Source organism: Hypanus sabinus, chromosome 4, assembly GCF_030144855.1.
Source record: "Hypanus sabinus isolate sHypSab1 chromosome 4, sHypSab1.hap1, whole genome shotgun sequence".
NCBI lineage: Eukaryota > Metazoa > Chordata > Chondrichthyes > Myliobatiformes > Dasyatidae > Hypanus > Hypanus sabinus.
Genome location: NC_082709.1, coordinates 168,875,339 through 168,900,519, shown reverse-complemented (window position 1 = coordinate 168,900,519; position 25,181 = coordinate 168,875,339). Strand labels below are relative to the sequence as shown.

The 25,181-nt window shown below is 43.4% G+C and overlaps 1 protein-coding gene across 2 annotated transcripts in view; it reads right to left on the bottom strand.

Moving 5' to 3' along the window:
* Positions 1-3,190: 3,190 nt before the first annotated feature.
* Positions 3,191-25,181, bottom strand: part of LOC132393475 (interferon-induced GTP-binding protein Mx-like) — a 49,670-nt gene continuing 27,679 nt past the window's right edge. For both annotated transcript variants that reach the window (XM_059968753.1, XM_059968752.1), the window contains exons 8-15: positions 23,933-24,131; positions 23,531-23,609; positions 21,802-21,924; positions 11,561-11,705; positions 10,815-10,973; positions 7,981-8,057; positions 5,383-5,613; positions 3,191-3,867 (exon numbers count right to left, since the gene is read on the bottom strand). In XM_059968753.1, the coding sequence (XP_059824736.1) occupies positions 3,643-3,867; positions 5,383-5,613; positions 7,981-8,057; positions 10,815-10,973; positions 11,561-11,705; positions 21,802-21,924; positions 23,531-23,609; positions 23,933-24,131 (1,238 nt within the window). In that variant the 3' untranslated portion in view covers positions 3,191-3,642. The remainder of the gene's footprint in view (positions 3,868-5,382; positions 5,614-7,980; positions 8,058-10,814; positions 10,974-11,560; positions 11,706-21,801; positions 21,925-23,530; positions 23,610-23,932; positions 24,132-25,181) is intronic.

Sequence of the window (25,181 nt, the reverse complement as noted above, 5' to 3'; positions counted from 1 at the left end):
AAACGGCTAGCAGGAGAGGGCACAGTTTTAAGCTGCTTGCAAGTAGGTACAGAAGAGATGTCAGGGGTAAATTTTAACGCAGAGAGTGGTGAGTGCATGGAATGGGCTGCCAGCGAGTGGTGGAGGCGGATATGGTAAGGTCCTTGAAGAAACTCCTGGACAGGTACATGGCGCTCAGAAAAATAGAGGGCTGTGGGTAACCCTAGGTAATTTCTAAGGTAAGGACATGTTCAACACAGCTTAGTGGGCTGAAGGACCTGTATTGCGCTGCCCAGATGGAATATAAGGTGTTGTTCCTCCAACCTGAGTGTGGCTTCATCTTGACAGTAGAGGAGGCCATACATAGACATATCAGAATGCGAATGGGACGTGGAATTAAAATGTGTGGCCACTGGGAAATCCTACTTTCTCTAGCGGACAGAGCGCAGGTGTTCAGTGAAACGGTCTCCCAGTCTGCGTTGGGTCTCACCAATATATAAAAGGCCACACCGGGAGCACCAGACGCAGTATACCACACCAGCCAACTCACAGGTGAAGTGTCGCCTCACCTGGAAGGACTGTCTGGGGCCCTGAGTGGTGGTGAGAGAGGAAGTGTAAGGGCAGGTGTAAGGATTTTTCTTTTTTTTACATGTACATCATAAATATTCAAGAATTGATTATTTTTTGTTGGATACGTGATTGGTTCCTTTTGTTGCCGACTGTGCGTATTGCATGAATATCTTTAGCTTCACAAAGTGCAATAGCCAAGGGTTCCAGCACCAAATTAAATAACAAAGGACTGAACAGACATCCTTGTCTCGTACCCTGCGAAAGCTGATAAAAAAGATCTGCAATTATTAGTAATAAAAGTAGCATTAGGGCTTTTATATATCATTCTGATCCACTTATTAAAATTAATACCAAAGCCAAATTTATCTAAAACATCAAATAAGCATGCCCATTCAACTCTGTCAAATGCCTTTTCAGCATCGAGAGACACAACACATTGGGGAGTCTTAGAAAAGGATGAATATATAACAGTTAACAGTCTCCGACCATTAGAGAAGGAATAATGGCCCTTTACAAAACCTGTTTGGTCTTGGGAGATAATTTTAGCTAGTACACTCTCCAGCTGATTAGCCATAATTTTGAAAGAATTTTAGCATCCACATTTAATAATGAAGTGGGTCTATATGAAGCACAGTCAGTAGGGTTTTTATCTTTCTTAAAAATTTAAGAAATAGAAGATTCATAAAATGTGGGAGGTAACTCTTATATCAGAAAAGAATCTTTAAGCATTTCCAACATGTATGAAGAAAGCAATTTTTCAAATTTTTCATAAGATCCTACAGAATAACCATCCAGTCCAGTCCAGGAGCTTTACTAGATTGCATTGAAAAAATAGCTTTCTGAATTTCATTTTCAGTAATAGGAGCATCAAGCGTTTGTTGATCTTCAACAGAAATTCAAGGAAAATCCATCTCTTGTAAAAATGTATTCATTTTAGAAGAATCAACTGGAAACTCAGATTTATAAAGTTCAATATAAAAGTCTTGAAAAATTTTATTACTTCCTTCATAATTACATGCTAAACTACCATCTCCCTTACGAATTTTTAAAATTTGTCTTTTAGCTCTAGCTGCTTTTGAGATGCTAATAGCTTTTTATTTTTTATCTCTAAACACATAAAATTGATTTTTCAATTTAAGCAATTTTATTTCAATAGGATAAATTAATAATAAATTATACTATTAACAATTTTGGAGCTATAGACGCATAGCACTGTTAACATTGTTTTAAGTTAGTTGCTTGTTTAATTTTCTATGTTTCTGCTTGAGCATTAATAAACTTAGTTATTTTGCAATAATTCCTTGACTCTATTCCAGATCCATTGCTGCTGGTTCCATGTTACACACATGACTCAAAAACATTACCTACAAAATAAATTTTTGGTCCTAATTGATATCCAACAATATTTTCCTTGTGACAGGAATTGTAACCAGATGCCCACTAGAACTGAAGCTAAATAGAATTAAAAAGGAGAATGTTTTGAAGGGGAAAATCAGCTACAGAGATTATTCAAAGGATCTCAGCAGTGCAGCTGAGGTGGAAGAAATTGTCAAAGGTATGTTCCAAAACATTGCTGTGTAGGACCAGCTGTGGATTCAAAATTAATGATAAATTGGGGTTTAACATTGCCAGGATATGTGCTGACAATGTCAGACCCCAAGTGCAGAGGAAAGACAAACTCTGATGTAGAGACGATGACCAGAGTTTATTTATAAGAATTCCTACGGAACATTAGTGTCTCGACACTGCGAGGCAAAACATTCTCAAAACTAGGACCCCACAGTTAGTGCTCTCCAGGCGTCCACTTAAGTAATATGGAATCCGAGCCTATCGACATAATCTTAACAAGTGAAAACAGAAAACACTAGGAGACGGCATCACAAAAGAGAGGTTGCTTGAGAAAAATGCAAGGAGCCCTAAACAATTAATAACTCTTATTAAACAACAATTATCCAATTCGAGTACTTTAAAAAAAATCAGAGCCCCTCACTCTCCTGCTCCCTGAAAAGGTCTGAAGAGCTCATTGCAAACACATCATAATACTGTAAAAATTAATTTAAAATATTGTGAGAGCCAGCTACTTTTTTCTAAGTTAAATATGGCATGCTCAGGTCTTGTGGCAAAATCACCGTTTTCTCTCAGTAATCATCAATAAAAAGTCAGGAGAAATATGGTTTTGTGCTTTGATGCAAGTCTCTTTAATACAAATCATTCTATCAAATGTTTATTCTGGTAAGCAAGTGAGGACTGAGGCTTTTAAAGATTGAATTTTTAACTTTATTTGTCATATGTGCATGAAAACATCAAAACATGCAGTGAAATGCCTGCAGTCCAAGGATTCTGCTGGGGTCAGTCTCAAGTATGGATTTGCTTCTGACACCAGTAACCACCTAGCTGTAGTCCTACTCCCTGCGCATCTGTGAACAGTTGGGATTGTACTGTAACTCTTCACTTAAATGATTATTAACACTTCTACCTTCCAATAGACCTAAGTATTTCAGTGTTTTGCGACGTCATTAACTCTCAAAAAATGTAAATGCAGAGCGGGTCTGAGGAGGAGATGGGATTAAGCTTGGTCAGAGCATCAGGAAAGGTGAGAAAAAACAAGTGCTATTAATTCAGTAGAATAAAAATGGGAAAATAGACACATTAATTAAATAGTCTTTTATTGAATCATAGAAACATTAAATGCAGTTCAATTTAATGCATTAGTGGAAGGTCTCATTACCAGAGCACAGCCCTGTGAGGCTGTTCACTGGGACCAAATTCATACTGAATATATATTGCAATCACTAAATATAGATTTCGAAGAGAACATAGTTTAAAAATACCAGAACATTTGCATTGCTCACCTACAAGAAGTTGCTGGCTAGAGGTAAAATATTGTTCTGTTTGCAATTTTTGCATAATAGAAAATTCCTACATTGAACCTATACCTAAACCTAAATGGAAACTACTGAACCCAGTGGAAAATTTTCATAATGTTTTAACTATATTCAGCTTCTTTCCACATACATGGGCTATCAACAGCTATTGCTATTCATTCACTAGTTTATTTAATGTTCACTCTATCTAACAGCAGGATATTTCCTGTTAATGCATGGTCAAGGCCTCACTAGCTTTTTTCAGTCTCTTCAGGCGGTTGGAGAGGAACTGGCGCTTCTCGAAGATACCCGCCTCTTCCATCAGCAACATCTCAATCTGATTCCTGTGCTGCAGCAACAGCAACATTTTACGTTGCAGCTTGTCTGCGAACTCCTGCAGCAGGTGAAAGTTAATGGCCATTGGCACTATATCAGCCAGTCGGTTCAAAGCAATCTGAAATATAAAGTGGATCCATCATCAACCTTCTGCGAGTCTTTGCTGCAAGTGAGGGTTGAGGCTTTTAAAGATTGAATTTTTAGCTTTATTTGTCATATGTGCATGGAAACATCAAAACATGCAGTGAAATGCCTGCAGTCCAAGGAGTGTGCTGAGGTTAGTCTCAAGTGTGGCCTTGCTTCTGGTGCCAACAAAGCATGTCCCCAACTCACTAACCTTAACGGTCTGCACACCGAGAGGAATCCCCCACTGTCACAGGGAGAATGTACAAACTCCTCACAGGCAGCAGTGGAAATCAAACCCAGATTAGTGATCAATGGTGCTGTAAAGCACGAACTGCTAGGCTACCAAGCCTTTAAAGTACCTTGCATACTTTAGATGTACAACATTTTGGTATTATGACATATTAAGGAAAAGGTAAGAGAGACAATACACTATACTATATTAACCTGGTTTACCAGAGTCTTATTTCCTGGTAGCAGAGTTTTTTTGCAGACTCAGGTGAACTTTTTCCAGTTTGTCCGCAAAACGAGTATCTTTCCTCTTTTTTTAGGTCTCTCTTTTCTTCTCAATGTGTCTGGGGTTCTGTCGGAGTCCTTGGTCTACAGCTTTAGCTCAGACTATGGTTTTCCACGCAGTGTATTCCTGTTTTCAGACTCACTGTGTGGCCTGGTATTTCCATATCTCCAGGTGTGGCCTAGAAGTGTGCCTTTGGAGCGTAGCCCTGTGGACAACCTAAAGACCCCTGCAATCAATCTCTCTCTTTCTCTTGATGGGGAGTAAGAGTCGGTCCTCGACTCAGGGAACTCGGACAGGCAACATGGCAGATTGTAACATTGAAACAGAGAGCTGTTCATCCTTCCTCTTGTTGTTGCAGGAGCAATAACTCTCTGCCGCTTGCTAGTGAGGGGGAGAGCCTGTCTGAGGTGTTGAAGTGTTGCGATGGACGTAGTTCCTGATGAACTCCAGATCGTGGTTTCTGGGGGCTTGCTACTGATTGGTGGGTGGTTGGGGAATTTGATGCTTTTGCTGGACCAAGTGGGGGGAAGGGGGAGAGTTGATGCTTTTGCTGTTGCCTGTGAACGGGAGGGTGGGATTGGGTTTTGCAGTTCTAACATTTTCTGCCATTCATTCTTTGGGTGTTTTTTCTGTTCTGTGGATGTCTGTGAAGGGTAAGAATTTCAGCCTGTATATTGTATACATTCTCTGATATTAAACTGAACCATTGAATCAGAACAGCGTCTCATAAGCATTCTCAGCAACAATCCAACCACACAATTCGGATGGGTGAAGAGGTTTCTGCTAAAAATAACTTGGGCATCTTTGGTCTTTAATACCAGTTTATTTTGTTCCTGGAAGCACTTGCTGCTCAGTACCCTTAGGCTGTGGTGACCTTTGCCCTCCTCCTGTTCACAATGCTGTGTACATGCAGACCAATCAATCTAGACCTACTGAAGGGAGTAGCGTTAAGTATATTGTTAAAAGTCTAGTTGTATTAGTTGGCTAACTCACCTTATAATAGGCCTTCAAATGAGTTGACATTCCGGCCATTTGTGTGTTTTTAACAACATTCTCTGAGGTTTCTTCTTCTTCATCTGATTCTTCATATGTGTCCTGAACCTTCTTCAGCTTTTTGCAGTAAATTAAGTCCTGAGTGTAGATCAGGCTTTCCATTTTGAACAAAGTATTCAGCATTTTCTCCGCTTCCATTTCCTGTTCCTCCTGAATATCATCGGTCATTTTCTGCAGAAGACAGGTTGTTTGTAAATATAGGTTGAGTACCCCTTATCCAAAATGCTTGGGCCAGAAGTTTTCAGGATTTTAGATTATTGTTTTGAATTTTGGAATATATAATTGAATATCTTGGGACCGCCATAATTTCCAACTCTGAATTTATGTGCTACTAGTAAGCAGTCTTTGTCTTACACTTGTTCATCACACACGTCCTGCTGCAGCGTTAGATTTTCATCAGCGGCTATCTGATCAATAAATTTCTCTGCTACTTCATCATCAGCATACACTTTATCACCACAAATCTTTAAACAGTTAATACTGTGCCTTTTCTTAAATTTCTGCAACCAGCTTGTTGAATATTCACAATTACTTTCAATTTTCAGTTTGCCACAAAAGAAATTTGCTTGTTTCATGATCAGCAGATGTTCACTCTGACGCTAATGAATCCATTCTTTCAACACATAGTTGAGATCTTCATTTTTCACTTTATTCAGCGTTTTTCTATTTTTCATTATGTTCTGTTCATTACAACTGTGAGGTCCCTTTTCAGAGCTGTCTGTGGTGTGCAGATATCTGCACAATGTCTGGGAACCTTCCCAGCACCTTGAAGAATTTACCATTTGTGACATCATGTCAGCACTCAAAACAACTTTGGATTTTAGAGGTTTTTGGATTTGGGATTTCACATAAGGGATACCCAACCTGTACTTTGCTAGGACTTTACAGATGATTTGCGTCAATGCCAGACTTGGCTATGGGTCAAAGACCACTGCCAGTGTTATCCACTCCCACTCAAGTTAGTCCCAGACTTGGAGAGAGTTGCTTCTACCCAGGGTATACTGAGTGAGATGTTGGTGCATATATCACTCTCCATTGCTGGGCCATGTGGAGCTCAACAGCAGAGTCTGACCATGCTGGGATTCCCCTTCATTATCTAGTGAAAGTTGCTTCTCCCAGACCTCACCAAGCTAGCATGGCTTCAGATCACTACTTTCTCAGTGATAGGAATGGGGATTCTGCACTACCAGTTACAGGAGAAAAGGTACTTAGCAGTGTTGTTTCATAATTTATTTCATTTCATATTAATAGTACCATAAGATGTATGAGGAGAAGTAGGCCATTCAGCCCATCATGTCTGCTCCATGATTCAGTTATTACTGATTTATTCGTCCTTCTTGACCACAGTTTCCTGCCTTCCCTCCATAGCCAGTGACATACTTGCTAATCAAGAACCTATCAACCTCCACTTTAAATATACCCAGTGACCTGTCCTTCACAGCCACTTGCAACGATGAATTCCAGAGATTTACCAACTTCAGGCTAAAAATAAAAACTCTCATTATCTCTGTTCTAAAGGGATGCCCTATTCTGAGGCTTTGCCTTCTGGTCCTAGACTTCCACATCCACAACATCTATGCCTTTCAATACTTGGTAGGTATTTGATAGTTGATTTTCGGTCCCCTTCGATGATATTGCCTTCCCACACACTCTTTCGAAGTGCATTATTCACATAATCTCATTAAACTATACCTAGCAAGACTTTTCTCTCAAAAACTACAACTGGTCTTTTGAGTTACTCTAGTTGCAAACTGAAGAACACACAGGTATATGGAACGAGCTGCCAGGGGAATTTGTAGAGGTCGTTAAAATTGCAATATTTCAAAGACATTTGGACAGGCACATGGATTTGAGGGAGATGGGTCAAACACAGCCAAAATGTAACACTTCACACCCGAGTTAAATTCCACCTGCCATTCCTTGGCCCACTTTCCCAGTTGATCAAGAGACAGATGTACCTTACATAACCGTCACTGTCTACTATAATACCAATTTTTTCAGTCGTGATGAAGGGTCTCGGACTGAAATGTAAACTGTTTACTCTTCTCCATTGATGCTGCCTGGCCTGCTGAGTTCCTCCAGCATTTTGTGCGTGTGTTACTCAGCTTTCCAGCACCTCTTGTTTGTACCATTTGTTTTGTGTCATCTAAAAATTTACTAAGTATGTCAACTACATTCTCATCCAAATCCATAACAGTGGACTCAGAATCAATCCTTGTGACACATCACTAGACAGAGTTTTACAGTTTTCCAAGTGTTTCATTGTTGCCATTACTTAGATTGTTTTCCTTTAATTACTCCATATTTTGTTTAAATTAGCTTAGATTCAATTCTCCAGTAGCTGAGGTGAGATTTGAACTCATGCCATTAGATCACCGATCTCAACCTCTAGAGCTCCTCAATTCTTTCTAAATATTACCAGTCATTTTCCCTGGGAGATTCTGCTTTTCAGATTCAGCATCCTCTGATGGATTTCAGACACATCACTCATTCCCAACCCTTCGGCAATAGAAAAACAGACGTCAACTATCCACGTACCTGGACCAATCTCAGTAGGTTCGGCAGACCTTCAAAGTGCCACAAAATCATGTTTATAAGCACTCCCTGGACCTGGGCTGCAGAGAAAATAAGAGTGAAGTCAGTCAGAGAATTATAATGTATTGATTGTGTTTTAAATGACACAAGTAAATCCTGCTTAAAAGGCAAAAGCACTGGCATTCAATGGCCACTCTTTTAGGGACACCTGGACACCTACTCTTTAAAACAAATATCTAATCGGCAAGCTCAATGCATAAAGCTTGCAGACATGGTCAAGAGGTTCAGTTGTTGTTCAGACCAAACATCAGAATGGGGAAGAAATGTGATCTAAGTCACTTTGACCATGGAATGATTGTTGGTGCCAGACAGGGTGGTTTGAGTAGTTATGAAACTACTGATCTCCTGGGGTTTCACACACAGCAGTCTTTAGCATTTTCAGACAATGATGTGAAAAACAGAAAATCATCCAGTGGGTGGCAGATCAGTGTACAAACATACCTTAATGAGAGAGGTCAGAGGAGAATGTCCTCTGAAACTGACTGGGAGGTGACAGTAACTCAGATAACAATGCATTACAACAGTGGTGTGCAGTTTGAAGTAGTAAAGGAGTAAAGAAGAAGTAATCAGATAGGGCAGGACAGTAGACTCTGGGAGAAAGGGAGGGAGGAGGGGAACCAGAGGGAGGTGATGGGCAGGTGAGGAAAGAAGAGGTAAGAATGGAGCCAGGAGGGGGAATGAAAAAAGAGAAAGTACCAGAGATTAGAGAAATTCCAGGGCCTGAGCTGCTGAGTTCTTCTAGCAATTTGCATGTGTTGCTCTGGATGTCGAGCATCTGCAGAACCTAGAGTTGGCTGTGGTCGGACGCTTCATCGGCAAGTTTGAGGCCCTGGAGGTTCATGGCAGGAGGAGTTTTTCTTCCTTCTACTGTCTGCGTGAGATGATGGGCTATCGGGGACTTTGAGACTTTTTTTTTTACAGTGCCCATGGTCTGCTCGTATCAAATTACGGTATTCCTTTGCACTGTTGTAACTGTATGTTACAATTATGTGGTTTTTGTCTGTTAGTCTTGGTCTGTCTTGTGTTTCTGTGATATCATACTGGAGGAACATTGTATCATTTCTTAATGCATGCATTACTAAATGACAATAAAACGAGGTCTGACTGTCCTCATAATCTAATAATCTAATTCTGCTAACACGAGAAATCTGCAGATGCTGGAAATTCAAGCAACACACACAAAATGCTGATGGAACGTAACAGGCCAAGCAGTGTCTATAGGAAGGAAATAGATGCTGACTGGCCTGCTGCATTCCACCAGCATTTTGTGTGTGTAACCTATTGTGTTTATGATTTCCAGCCTCTCCCAAATGTTTAGGCTGTGTCATTGGAATTCTACAGTTCAAAAGAATGATCCTGTGTTGTTTTTATTTATCTCTAGACTAACGCTCAGTGATGAAATTCCTCTCATCAGATTCCTCCTCCTCCAGTTGTAAGACCATCATACACAGGAGCAGAATTAGGCATTCAGTCTATTGAGTCTGCTCCACCATTCTGTCATGGCTGAGCCCAGATCCCACTCAACCCCATAGACCTACCTTCTCACCATATCATTTGATGCTCTGACTGATCAAGAAATGATCGGCTTCCACCTCAAATATACCCACGGACTTGGCCTCCACTGCAATCTGTGACAGAGCATTCCACAGATTCACTACTCTTTCACCAATCAGCTTCCCAGCTCTTTACTTCACCCCAGCCCCACTCCCAGTTTCACCTTTCACCTGGTGTTTCTTCCTCTCCTCCCCCGACCTTCTTGTCCTGACTCCTCATCTTTGTTTCTCCAGTCTTGATGAGGGGCTTGGCCTGAAACGTTGATTGTACTCTTTTCAATCCGATGCTTCCTTGCCTGCCGAGTTTCTCCAGCATTTGTGTGTATTGGTTAGAAAAATTAATGTTGAATCCGTCGATTTGGAGGCTACCCAGATGGAATATGAGTTGTTGCTCCTTCAGGGGGCAGGTACTCTCACTATATTTAACAAGGACAAGCAAGGACTTGAAATGCTGTGACATATAAATCTACAGTGATAGTCCAGGATAGAGATGTTATTGTGAGGGTTCTTGATGGCCAACACAGTCCATTTCTATAATGTATGATTCATTGAGAAAGAGACCATTCATCCTTTCAACTTAATGCTGGCAATCAGTTTTGTTTAATTTCTCCACTCTTTTGTTCTATCCTTGTGTATTATTCACTCTCAGCTGACCATCCAATTCTCCTTCTAGGGAGTAACTGACAGTTCAAAATCCTCACATTGCTTCTTACATTTTCCCCTTAATAACCTGAGATCTTCCACCCCTGGTCCTTGAGCAATCACCTAATGGGGTCAGTTCCCCACCATGTATTCCTTCTAGCTAATCAAAACCTTGCTCCCTCTGTGAAATCTCTTCTCGCAACAAGTACAAGATTCATGATTGTTTATTGTCATTCTTCAGTAAGTGACTGTGGAATGATTGTTAGTGTCAGGGGAGAACGGCCAGACCGGTTCCAGCTGTCAGGAAGGTGACAGTAACTCAAATAATCATGCATTACAACAGTGTTGTGCAGAAGAGCATCTCTGAATGCACAACATGTCAAACCGTGCAGGTGGATGGACTACAGCAGCTGAATACCACAAACATTCAGGAACACACTGACTCAGTAGCCAGTTTATGAGGTACCTCTTGTACCTAGTAAACTGGCCACTGAGTGTACAAACGAAGCAAGGCATCAGTACCTGAGTGCTCAGAGCTTTTCTGCTTCATGGTTATGGCTTGTTGTCAGTTGTACGCATTACCTGATATTTCTTTCAGCATGGTTAAAGAGTGAGGTTGCATCTTCAGGATCAGATTCCTGGCGAGTGACTCAAAGGTCTTGTAATTGGTAAATCCAGGTAATTCTCTCCCACGGGACTTTGCAAAGTGTTCTGTTACTTTAGTTTTCATTTCCTTTTCGGCTGGAAAGACAGAAGATTGAAGAATAAAGCCTCTTTATGACTGATGCACCATCAATAACTCTTGGAGACAGGAAGTGAATGATAGGCTTTTATTATCGGCAAAAGGGGAGCACGAAATCTTGGAGACTGAGGGAGGAGTAGTGCCTCCAGTCGCCTTTAGTATAGGGGTCTGTGGGAGGAGCCACAGGAGCAGTCAGCAGAGGGGCGTGTCCAGACAGGTATACATAGTTTACCACAATGATGTACTTTTATATTTTGACTATTTTTTTTTGAAATTTAAAATCTTTGCTGAGCCTGGCCTCTGTCCTTGCCCCTTCCCACAAGCAAATCCATACATCTTTGGAACATAAAAGGAAACTAGAACACCCAGTGGAAACCCACGCTGTCACGGGGAGACGGTACAATCTCCTTCCAGTCAGCAGAAGAGAATGAAGCCCGTCACTGGTGGTGTAAAATATTACACGAGCTTCTAGCTACCATGACACCCATAACAGTAACCCATTGGCCTTTGGGTTCACAGAAAACTTGGGAAGCTTTCAAGTGCGAACCCCATGACATTATGAATGGAAGTCAGTTTTAATACTTACTCTGAGCCTGCTCTAAAATAAGCAGCTTATTCCAATTGCCAAAAGCCGTACGTGCCATGCTGTACAGTCTATCGTCATCATTGTAGTCCCCTGTGCACTCTCCGCTAGTTACGTTAACAACGTCCTTAATATAGTCTCTAATTTTCTGCAAATAATACAGAAAGTAATTTGTCAGAGATACATTTGGGCACCACACTTGTATCAGCACTTTCCATTCCCTCCACAGCTTTATACCAATCGTCTCCATTACATGCATTTTGTGATTTCTGTTGTAGGGTTTTGTAATAAAATGACAGAGACATTTTAAGTTTAATGCAAACCAGTACAACTGACTATATTGTCAACCAAGCACAGAACATGAAGTGCAGTAAGTAAAACTCCATGTCATTATATCAGACCAGCCTCTTAAAATGAATCCCAACTCAATGTTGGTGCCTGTGAATTATGAGTAGGTTTCCACCCCTTACTTTGTTTTTGTTCCTTTTCATGCAGAGGGCAGCATTTTTTTTTTGCTGTTTCCTTAGCATTTGTTTTTTTTTATAAAGTTAAGTTGCAAGCTCAACAATCAACCCAGGTGAAAGGTGTGCAAGGAGCCAGTCAGATTCGAACCCGGGCCTCAAAGTCCAGTGTTGAAGCCACTGCACCATCAGCCAGTATAACCATACCCCTGCCTCCCTTACATTACCCTCAACAATTGTTTGAGAGAAGTGTCATCGCAACGGAAGGCAACACTTTCAGCACTTTATAGAGTAGGTAATTCCAAAGATTCATAATCCCCTTTCTGAAGGAATTCCTCTTTATCCCAGTATTAAAAGGAAACCTCTTATTCCCAGATTCTAAATTTCCGCCTTGGGGGAAACGTCTTCACTGCAGCTATCCAGACAAGCTACTCAGAATAGTTAAAGCCTTGCGCTTTATTATTCACCTGTATTGCACTTTTTCAGTAGCTTTCACATTTTATTCTGCATTGTTACTGTTTTATTTTAGCTCAATACACTGTGTAATAATTTAATCCATATAAACAGTACGCACATAAACACAGGAGATTCTGTGGATGCTGGCAATCCAGAGCAATGAACACAAAATGCTGAAGGAAGTCAGCAAGTCAGGCAGCTTCTGCGGCAAGGAATGGATAGTCCACGTTTTGGGCCAAGTCCCGATGATTTGTCACAGCCTGAAATGTCGTCTGTTTATTCCTCTCCATAGAATCTGCCTGATCTGCTGAATTCCTCCAGCATTTTGAGTTTGTTGCACAGTATGCAAGACAAGTTTTTCACTGTGACAATGCTAACATTAATACCAAGATTTCAACAAAAACACAGAATATATAGAACATAGGAATTGCCTTTTGAGCAACAATGTTGACTGATGCTGATTTAAACTAATCCTATCAGCCTGCGTGAGCTGTATGGGGTGTTCAGGGAGGGTAGCACCTCTGGTGAAGGGGCTTGACGTGTCCATTCTGGGGCTGCACATTCCCCACTGGACACCCAGCCCTCACCTGTGGCTCCTAGTAGTTATTGACATGCGAGAGTGGTCACACCCTGGTACAGTGTTCCAACAAGGCAAGCTAAACCAGGTGAGGGTAAGTCGGGGGGGGGGGGGGGTCTTATACCCCAGTGAGATATAGACATGCCTGCCCTACAATGCAAAGTCAGCTCCAGCATGGCAGACTGAGTACACTGAGACCCAAAGGCCAGGATTTACAACGCTCTGTGGAGAGCAAAGGGCACAGTGAGGCACAGAAGTCACGGACATCCACTGCAGCCAAGGAAGACTCCAGTGTAAACACAAAGTACACTGCAGATGCTGTGGTCAAATCAACACGTACAAACAAGCTGGATGAACTCTGCAGGTCAGGCAGAATCCGTTGAAATGAGCAGTCAACGTTTCGGGCTGAGACACGTCGTCAGGACTATTCATACCAGTGGATCTGGTCGTCCGAGATCAAGAGAGTGGAATCGCCCCAGTGCCATGGATTTTCCACTTGAAAACTCTCTCACACAGGTTTCTTGTCACCTGTGAATGTGACAGGCAACTACCATCAGCCTGCACACTGCCTATATCCACTCATCCCCTGTCTGTCCATGTGCCCGTCTAAATCCCTCTTGAACATTGACACAGACAGCCTGCACACTGCCTATATCCACTCATCCCGTCTGTCCATGTGCCCGTCTAAATCCCTCTTGAACATTGACACAGACAGCCTGCACACAGCCTATTTCCACTCATCCCCTGTCTGTCCATGTGCCCGTCTAAATCCCTCTTGAACATTGACACAGACAGCCTGCACATTGCCTATATCCACTCATCCCCTGTCTGTCCATGTGCCCGTCTAAATCCCTCTTGAACATTGACACAGACAGCCTGCACACTGCCTATATCCACTCATCCCCTGTCTGTCCATGTGCCCGTCTAAATCCCTCTTGAACATTGACACAGACAGCCTGCACACTGCCTATATCCACTCATCCCCTGTCTGTCCATGTGCCCGTCTAAATCCCTCTTGAACATTGACACAGACAGCCTGCACACTGCCTATATCCACTCATCCCCTGTCTGTCCATGTGCCCGTCTAAATCCCTCTTGAACATTGACACAGACAGCCTGCACACTGCCTATATCCACTCATCCCCTGTCTGTCCATGTGCCCGTCTAAATCCCTCTTGAACATTGACACAGACAGCCTGCACACAGCCTATATCCACTCATCCCCTGTCTGTCCATGTGCCCGTCTAAATCCCTCTTGAACATTGACACAGACAGCCTGCACACAGCCTATTTCCACTCATCCCCTGTCTGTCCACGTGCCCGTCTAAATCCCTCTTGAACATTGACACAGACAGCCTGCACATTGCCTATATCCACTCATCCCCTGTCTGTCCATGTGCCCGTCTAAATCCCTCTTGAACATTGACACAGACAGCCTGCACACTGCCTATATCCACTCATCCCCTGTCTGTCCATGTGCCCGTCTAAATCCCTCTTGAACATTGACACAGACAGCCTGCACACTGCCTATATCCACTCATCCCCTGTCTGTCCATGTGCCCGTCTAAATCCCTCTTGAACATTGACACAGACAGCCTGCACACTGCCTATATCCACCCATCCCCTGTCTGTCCATGTGCCCGTCTAAATCCCTCTTGAACATTGACACAGACAGCCTGCACACTGCCTATATCCACTCATCCCCTGTCTGTCCATGTACCCGTCTAAATCCCTCTTGAACATTGACACAGACAGCCTGCACACTGCCTATATCCACTCATCCCCTGTCTGTCCATGTGCCAGTCTAAATCCCTCTTGAACATTGACACAGACAGCCTGCACACTGCCTATATCCACTCATCCCCTGTCTGTCCATGTGCCCGTCTAAATCCCTCTTGAACATTGACACAGACAGCCTGCACACTGCCTATATCCACTCATCCCCTGTCTGTCCATGTGCCCGTCTAAATCCCTCTTGAACATTGACACAGACAGCCTGCACACTGCCTATATCCACTCATCCCCTGTCTGTCCATGTGCCCGTCTAAATCCCTCTTGAACATTGACACAGACAGCCTGCACACAGCCTATATCCACTCATCCCCTGTCTGTCCATGTGCCCGTCTAAATCCCTCTTGAACATTGACACAGACAGCCTGCACACAGCCTATTTCCACTCATCCCCTGTCTGTCCACGTGCCCGTCTAAATCCCTCTTGAACATTGACACAGACAGCCTGCACATTGCCTATATCCACTCATCCCCTGTCTGTCCATGTGCCCGTCTAAATCCCTCTTGAACATTGACACAGACAGCCTGCACACTGCCTATATCCACTCATCCCCTGTCTGTCCATGTGCCCGTCTAAATCCCTCTTGAACATTGACACAGACAGCCTGCACACTGCCTATATCCACTCATCCCCTGTCTGTCCATGTGCCCGTCTAAATCCCTCTTGAACATTGACACAGACAGCCTGCACACTGCCTATATCCACCCATCCCCTGTCTGTCCATGTGCCCGTCTAAATCCCTCTTGAACATTGACACAGACAGCCTGCACACTGCCTATATCCACTCATCCCCTGTCTGTCCATGTGCCCGTCTAAATCCCTCTTGAACATTGACACAGACAGCCTGCACACTGCCTATATCCACTCATCCCCTGTCTGTCCATGTGCCAGTCTAAATCCCTCTTGAACATTGACACAGACAGCCTGCACACTGCCTATATCCACTCATCCCCTGTCTGTCCATGTGCCCGTCTAAATCCCTCTTGAACATTGACACAGACAGCCTGCACACTGCCTATATCCACTCATCCCCTGTCTGTCCATGTGCCCGTCTAAATCCCTCTTGAACATTGACACAGACAGCCTGCACACTGCATATATCCACTCATCCCCTGTCTGTCCATTTGCCCGTCTAAATCCCTCTTGAACATTGACACAGACAGCCTGCACACTGCCTATATCCACTCATCCCCTGTCTGTCCATGTGCCCGTCTAAATCCCTCTTGAACATTGACACAGACAGCCTGCACACTGCCTATATCCACTCATCCCCTGTCTGTCCATGTGCCCGTCTAAATCCCTCTTGAACATTGACACAGACAGCCTGCACACTGCCTATATCCACTCATCCCCTGTCTGTCCATGTGCCCGTCTAAATCCCTCTTGAACATTGACACAGACAGCCTGCACACTGCCTATATCCACTCATCCCCTGTCTGTCCATGTGCCCGTCTAAATCCCTCTTGAACATTGACACAGACAGCCTGCACACTGCCTCTCTCCACTCATCCCGTCTGTCCATGTGCCCGTCTAAATCCCTCTTGAACATTGACACAGACAGCCTGCACACTGCCTATATCCACTCATCCCCTGTCTGTCCATGTGCCCGTCTAAATCCCTCTTGAACATTGACACAGACAGCCTGCACACTGCCTATATCCACTCATCCCCTGTCTGTCCATATGCCCGTCTAAATCCCTCTTGAACATTGACAGAGACAGCCTGCACACTGCCTATATCCACTCATCCCCTGTCTGTCCATGTGCCCGTCTAAATCCCTCTTGAACATTGACACAGACAGCCTGCACACTGCCTATATCCACTCATTCCCTGTCTGTCCATGTGCCCGTCTAAATCCCTCTTGAACATTGACACAGACAGCCTGCACATTGCCTATATCCACTCATCCCCTGTCTGTCCATGTGCCCGTCTAAATCCCTCTTGAACATTGACACAGACAGCCTGCACACTGCCTATATCCACTCATCCCCTGTCTGTCCATGTGCCCGTCTAAATCCCTCTTGAACATTGACACAGACAGCCTGCACACTGCCTATATCCACTCATCCCCTGTCTGTCCATGTGCCAGTCTAAATCCCTCTTGAACATTGACACAGACAGCCTGCTCTGGGCACCTACCACTCTCTGTGTAAAAAAAAAACTTGCCCTCGTAAATCTTTAAACATTGCCACTCTCATGGTGAAGTTATGCCCTTAGTATCTGATATTTCCACCTTGAGGAAAAAGGCCATCTCCTGTTTCTATGCCTCTCACTGTTTATCTTCAGTCACGATGCCTCTCAGCCTCTGACACTGCAGAACATATAATCAATGTTTCTCCAACTTCTCCTCATGGCTAATACTCTCAAGGGCAGGAAACATCCTGGTGAACATCAGTACCCTCTCCAATGCTCCCACATCCTTCCTGTAAAGTGGTGATCAGAACTGCACACAGTACTCCAAATGTGACCTAACCAGAGAGCATCCCTACCTTCAGAAAGCGCCAGGGTCTGTAACAAAGCTTTAATCTGATGGTTTGGAAATGCAAATGGTCTATCCTCTGGCTCACCCATTCGTCTGGAATGTGATTCAGTGGTCCAGGGTGGAAGTAGGATGTGTGGCCAGAGCCAGGATTTAGACTGTTGGCAGAACCGCAGGCCGGCCTGTTAGTGGGGTGGGTGAGTGAAGCCAGGATTGGAGTTTGGATCCTTGCTGATGCTCGAGAATGGGGCAAAGTTGTAGCTGGTGTCAGGTTTTGGAATGTTTTTTATCGCCAGCTCCACTTAAACTAAATGACCAGTCCACATCCCTGCTAGCTAATGAAGTCAAGAATTCTTCTAAGTTTACACAAGGCTACATATGGATATTGGTTCTGTATTTCTCTTGAAGTTGTTAAGTGGTGAAGATAAATTCAGCATCTGACAACACAAGAGAGACTGCAGATGCTGGAATCTGCAGCAACACACAATGCTTTGGAAAAACTCTGGGTTGGTAGCAACTATGGAGTGAAATGGAGAGCAGAGACCCTTCATCTGGTCCAAATGATAGAGAGCCGGCCGATGTACAAAACAGAAGTGGAGTGACTTAGTGACACCTACTGACCAGGGTGGGATTACAGATGTGTGAGGGTAATGCTAACTTAATGGGTGTGTTACCAGGCCTGTCTTAAATAGGCTTTGAGAATACACATTTCGTTATAATTGCATTTGGGGAATAAAAAGCTGGTGTCAATGAGATAGTTTCAAATATGACCCTGTTAAAAGACTTCTCCACTACATGTTCTTATTATTCCAAACATTAGATTATGCCACAAACACAAGAGATCTTACACATGCTGGAAATCCACAGTAATAAACATGCGCACACACACAGACACACACACAATGCTAGAGGAACTCGGGAGGTCAGGCAGCATTTGTGGAAGTGAATAAATAATTCAGAGAGCAGTGGAGATCACAGAGGGGGAGCAGTGAGAGAGTCTTAATGAACTCCAATCGAAGAGAAGATAAAAGACATCATTGAGGAAAGCAGGGAGAGAGGATCTCGATGAACTCCTGGAGAGATGACAGTAGAGATTGTAGAGGGAGGCAGCAGTGAGAGAGGGTCTCACTAAACTCCCCTCGAGAAGTTAGTGGAGATCACAGAGGGGAGCAGTCAGAGAGGGTTGCCCTGAACTTCAGGGGAAGAGAATATCACAGGCTCCTCTGATGAAAAGTCTCGGCCTGAAATGTCGACTGCATATTCCTCTCTATAGATGCTGTCTGTTGCATTTTGCTACTTGGATTAAATTACGGCACTCTCCAGCACTGAAAACACCACTTCACCATATTGTATTGTTGGTGCATTGGTGAATCCATCCAAATAGTCCTGATCCTCCCAGCCTTCCTCTGAAGCTCCTTCGAATCCTCTTTCCCTTTGGAAATGGAGCTACTATTCTTGGTACTGCATTCCAGTTACAACATCGCTTCTGAATAGATGTATTTCTTTCTGCTGCCTCTTCCTCTTCAGCCAGTCAGTCTCTGTGACCCGGATAGCAAGTTGCACTCTATTTACTCAAACACAACCACTGGTGCTTTGGAAAACCTCTATTTCAATTTCTACTTACTCAAGTTCTACGCTTCATAGAAAACAACTCCACTTTTACCAGTTATTCCACACGACTGAGTTCATTCATTTGTAGTCACACCTGGCACATCACGTCCACGTACCGTGACTTTGTACTCCAAGACCATAAGACATAGGAGCAGAATCAGGCCACTCAGCCCATCGATCTGTTGCATCATTTCATCATGACTGATCCCAGATCCCACTCAACCCCATACACCTGCCTTCTCGCCATATCCTTTGATGCCCTGACTGATCAGGAAACAATCAACTTCTGCCTTAAATATACCCATTGGACTTGTCCTCCTCCGCAGTCTGTGGCAGAGCATTCCACAGATTTGCTACTCTCTGGCTAAAAAAATTCCTCCTTACCTCTGTTCTAAAGGGTTGCCCCTCAATTTTGAGGCAATGCCCTCTAGTCTGAATACCCCCACCAGAGGAAATATCCTCTCTACATCCACCCTTTGAGTCCTTTCAACATTCGATAGGTTTCAATGAGATTCCCCCTGCAGTCTTCTAAATTCCAGTGAGTACAGGCCCAAAGCTGCCAAACACTCCTCATATGTTAACCCCTTCATTCCTGGAATCATCCTTGTGAGTCTCCTCTGGAGCCTCTCCAATAACAACACATTCTTTTTGAGGTATAGTGCCCAAAACTGTTGACAATACTCTGTAAGTGTAGCCTGACTTGTTTCTTATAAAACGTCAGCATTATCTGCTTGCTTTTATATTCTATTCCCCTTGAAATAAATGCCAACACTGCATTTGAGTCTTGCACAAGAAGTCCTAAGCCCCTCTGCACCTCTGATGTTTGAACCTTTTGCCTATTTAGAAATAGTCCACAGTATTGTTCCTTTTACCAGAATGTATTGTCATACATTTCCCTACAGTCTATTCCATCTGCCACTTTTTTGCCCATTCTTCCAATCTGACTGTCCTTCAACAATTGTATTGCTTCCTCAGCACTGTCTACCCCCCTCCCCCTCCCCCACTACCTACGTTTGTATCATCCACATATTTTGCCACAAAGCCATCAATTCCATTATCCAAATCATTTACAAACAACATGAAAAGTAGTGGTCCCAATGCTGACCCCAGAGGAACACCACTAGTCACTGACAGCCATACGGAAAAGGCTCCCCTTATTCCCACTCACTGCGTTATGGCTGTCAGCCATTCCGCTAACCATGCCAGTATCTTTCCTGTAATGCCATAGGATTTTATCTTGTTCTGCAGTCTCGTGTGTGGCACCTTATCAAATCCCTTCTGAAAATCCAAGTAAATGTCATCCACTGCCTCTCCTTTGTCCACTCTGCTTGTTATTTCCTCAAAGAACTCTAACAGATTTGTCAAGCAAGATTTCCCTTTACATAAACCATCCTGACTTTGACTTATTTTATCATTAGTCTCAAAATACCCCGATACCTCATCCTTAATAAGAGACTAACACTTTCCCAACCACTGAGGTCAAGCTAACTGGCCTATCATTTCCTTTCTTTTGCCTTCTGAAAGAGTGGAGTGACATTTGTAATCTTCCAGTCCTCCAGGACCATGCCAGAATCAAGTGATTCTGGAAAGATCATAACCAATGCATCCATTATCTGTTCAGCAACCTCTCTCAGGAGGTTATGGAGTGTTATGCTTGGACGTGGACACAACACTGTAAAATAGCTGAAAATCAAAGCACTATGGATGCTGAAAATCTGAAATTAAAACAGAAAACGCTGATAACACTCAGCAGATCAGGCAGCATCTATGGAAGCAGACAAAGAGCTATATTTGTTCTCTGAAAAAGGCTCTTTGGCCAAATATATTAACAGTATCTTTATCCACAGATGCTATCTGACCAGCTGAAATTTTCCAGCACCTTCTGCTTCATTTCATTACTGAACAATATCTGACAAAACCACCATCTTCTTCCCAATGCTAAAAGAAAAACAAGCAGTGTAGATTACATTGTTAGTATAATGCCTCTTAGTCCATTAGGGACAAAAATAATTTATCACAAATTAAATTACAAATGAGCTCACTGAGAGCCTACAGGCTGAGTCTTGAGAGAAGTTCTGAATGATTGCCTTCTGTTCCCTAGCTCTCCTGTCAGCCTGACTTCTATCAAATCAAAATGGCTCAAACGTTTTTGTCACAAAGCTGAACTTTTTTTGGAGAAGATCCCTCAGTGAGTGCTCTATTGTGAAACACCCCGGTTTCCTTGCTGCACAATTCAAGGAAAGACAATCTCTGGCCCTGCTAAACTCGTGAGATTGAGGTGCACTTGATCCCACCCCAAACCCCAGATTGTGTGGATGCTGTGTCATTTGCTACTCCGTTACAAGTTAATGCCACGAAACAACAGACAGTACACTGCATACGATTAAAGAAATTATATTTATGAATCTTAACTAAAGGGGTAGTAAAGAATAACAAAAAGAAAAGGGCCCATTCTAATTAAAGAGTCAAATCTACACAAGTTGGAGCTCATCTTGAACTTCCCTGTCATTCATGCGCTAAGCCCTTGGTCCATGTGAAAGCACACACCAGCTTCCGAACATCACTCGCAATCCATCTCGAACAAATGGGTCTCCCACCGATCGTACACTACAACCCATTCTCCCCAGTGTCTTCTCTCTTTATCTCCTCTCCAACAAAAGCACCAAGCCCATTCTTAGCGTACCTCACCAGAGAAACCTCCCCATGATCTGACCATCCTAATTGGATGGCACACATTTTTCCTCATCTCTTATCTTCAACAGTAACCCAAACATAAGCTGAAAACCAGCAGCTCGCATGGAACACAAACTGAAATAGATACAGCATAACAGGAAAAAATATGAACCAGGACATTACAATTGTACTTACATCAGTGAGGAAGGACATCTTTTCGTCATCATCCACAGGCACTCTCCGTCCAAGCCTCTGCAATTCCTTATTGGTATCCGCAATTTTGTGCTGAATTTCATTCTGAATTGTTGGTAAAGTTCTCTTCATTGTGGAGAGAAGTTGAGAACATGTTATTATACGCTACAAAACTGTCTTGAGCAGGCAGAGTTTTCCCCCACTGCCCCTCTTTAACTGAAGAATTGCTTCTAAAACCTATTTACCTCTCCTGGGTAGCATTGATTTCGCCTTTTTTTGGAAATAAATTATTTATTTATTTAGCACAGGGTTTCCTAACCTTGGATCCACAGACCTCTTGCTTATTGGTATTGGTCCACGATGTAAAAAAAAGTTGGGAACCCCTGGCTTTGAAATACAGAGCGGAATACATCCTTCCAACCCATCAAGCCTCACTGCTTAGCAACTTCCAATAACCCTGATTTAACCCTAACCTAATCACAATTCAATTTACAATGACGAGTTAACCAACCCGGTACGTCTTTGGCCCGTGGGAAGGAAGTGGAGCACTGGGGGAAACACTGCATTCCACGGGTAAGACGTACAGAGACTCCCTACAGAGGATGCTGGGATTGAACTCTGAATACTGTCACAGAATAAAAATGTGTGTGTGTGTGCGTACCTATATATATAGATATATGTATCGAGCCAGCAGTTCCCAGCAGTCTGTAGATAGACACACAATCCAACTTGTCATTCCACTGATCTAACACTGGAGGGTAGCACTGACAGGAGAGACCAACCTCCAACCCAGTATGGAAGCTATGCCTCCGGCGTCTCCTCTCCTGGATACCCAGCAGGCAAGCCCGTGGATTGCGGCCTAGTCATCACTACAAACAAAGCCACACAACTTACAGGCTGGCTGTCACATCTTACATTATCAATGTCCAACAGGGTTCTGTGATTGCAAGAGAAATGTCTGAGACAGTCACCCGCGGTTACTCTGCATGCTGCTTTCGCGCACCAAATCCTTCCTGTAGCAGACAGCAACACAGTTTTCACCAAGTTCAGCTCCTCCACCAACAAGCAGCTTACTGATGGGGTAGCCTGCAGTACCCGAAGTTCCTGGAGTCCAGCATTGTCTTGCAATCGTAAGAAAGACATTTTAAAAAGAGAAAAGAACTCCTTTGTTTGGCCCCCGGAGCACACCACCATCTTACCAGAAGAGGATCAGAGGACATTGTGCCACTTGCTGAACGAGCTGCTTGCTGCGCTGTTTTTCAGGGTTTTACAGCTACTCTCAGTATAATACAGAGGTTTATACTGTATAACCATCCAAGAAGACCACAACCTTGGATTGGAGGCTTGCATGCCTCAATGACCCAGAGAGCAGTGTTGGCTGGAGTCAGGGCTTTATGTTTTGACTCTTGGTAGGGTCACCCATGCCAAACAGGTCAAAGGGTAGGGGACAGATGAATAATGGTCTACCAAGCTCCAGGTCTGGGCATTCAGCTCAGGGCTAACAACCCTGACTGGTGAAACAAAATTGTTACGGAAACAGCAATGAAGATTCCTTCTACATCTGAGTGTGATGGATTCCTGAGCCTTGCATGACTGACAGTAGTGAAAACTGAGAGGAAGCTATTGACATGATGAAGGAAGCCCTGACCACTGCCAGAGATGGAAGAGCTAAACACCAGCAGTGTAACAGGCAGTAGGTTCAGTATACTGGATGAAATAAAGAGTCACTCACCTGAATGTGCATCACCAATTCTTTCGACAATCTAGCAGCCACACACTGTATTGTCGCCGCATTATCATCCAAGAGTGTTCTAAGAAAAAACAAAAAGAGAAAAACATCACATCTGGATTCCTGTGACCACTTAGGTGAGATCAAAAAGTCTGCAGATCCTGCAAATCCAAAGCAACCCACAGAAAATGATGGAAGAACTCAGCAGGTCAGGCAGCATCTGTGGAAATTAATAAACAGTTCATGTTCTGGGCTGAGATCCTTCCTTATTAATTAGTTAATCATTCTTCAACCCACAGTTGCCGACTACAAAGACGTATTCAATATTCTTTGTAATCTTCCCTATTGAAACAATAACAATGAAAATATGATGACAAAGGAACAATAACAACCATTTTGTCTTACCTGAAAACCTTATTTTGCTTGAAAAAAGCTTTCTCATTCTCTAAAGCCTTAGCCAGTGTCAAATTGTCATTAATATCCTGTTGTCCACGGCATTTCACAACCATATAACCTTTCTTCAAAGTAACAACCTCGTTATTCACCAGTTTAAGGATGTTTATTTCTGTTCCCTTGTCAACCAGGTCAGGTTTAGTCAATATACCTGCATATGAAAAAGACAGCAAGACTTCTGTTAAAAGCAGCAGAGTCGTGGAATGGCAGAGAAAGGCAGTTTGTCCTATCAGGCCAATTCCTGAATGATGTCTATATTTCTACACATCAATTCCTACGCCCTTGGATCTTCCATCGCCACTGAGTGGATCCTAGTTTAGAGTTGATTCTGGGTGTATACCTTCATGTGGATTTAACGTACTTCTGACCAACATCAAACTATTTTCAGGATTCTGATTGGATGTTAGTTCAACAAGCAGCACATTAGCTACACACAAAGTGTAATGCAGTGGTTAGCAAACGCTCTTGCAACTCAGGGCATCGGAGTTTGGAGTTCAATGCCAATGTCAACCGTATGGATTTTGTACATTCTCCCTGTGAATGCATGATTTCCTCCCACAGCCCAAAGACATTCCAGTTAGTAGGGTAATTGGTCATTGTAAATTGTTCTGTGATTAGGCTAGGGTTAATAGGTGGGTTGCCAGTTGGAGTGACTCATTGGACCAGAAATGCCTGTTCAGTAATGTATCTCTAACTTATATATACTTCGCAACCCCCTTGTCCATTCATCACTCCCCACTGGTCTTCCTCCTGGCACTTATCCTTGCAAGCGGAACAAGTGCTACACCTGCCCCTACATCTCCTCTCTCACTACCATTCAAGGTCACAAACAATCCTTCCAGGTGGGGCAACACTTCACTTGTGAGTCTGTTGGGGTTATATATCGTGTCCGGTGTTCCCAGTGTGGCCTCCTGTATATCAGGGAGACCCGATGTAGATTGGGAGACTGCTTCGCTGAGCACCTACACTCCGTTCTCCAAACAAGCGGGATCTCCCAGTGGCCATCCATTTTAATTCCACTTCCCATTCCCATTCTGATACGTCAATCCATGTCTTCCTCTACTGTTGCAATGAGGCCACACTTAGACTGGAAGAACAACATGTTATATTCTATATGGGTAGCTTCCAACCTGATGGCAGGATGTCTCAAACTTCTGGTAATGCTCCCCCGCCCTCTCCTCCGCCATTCCCCACCTCCTTT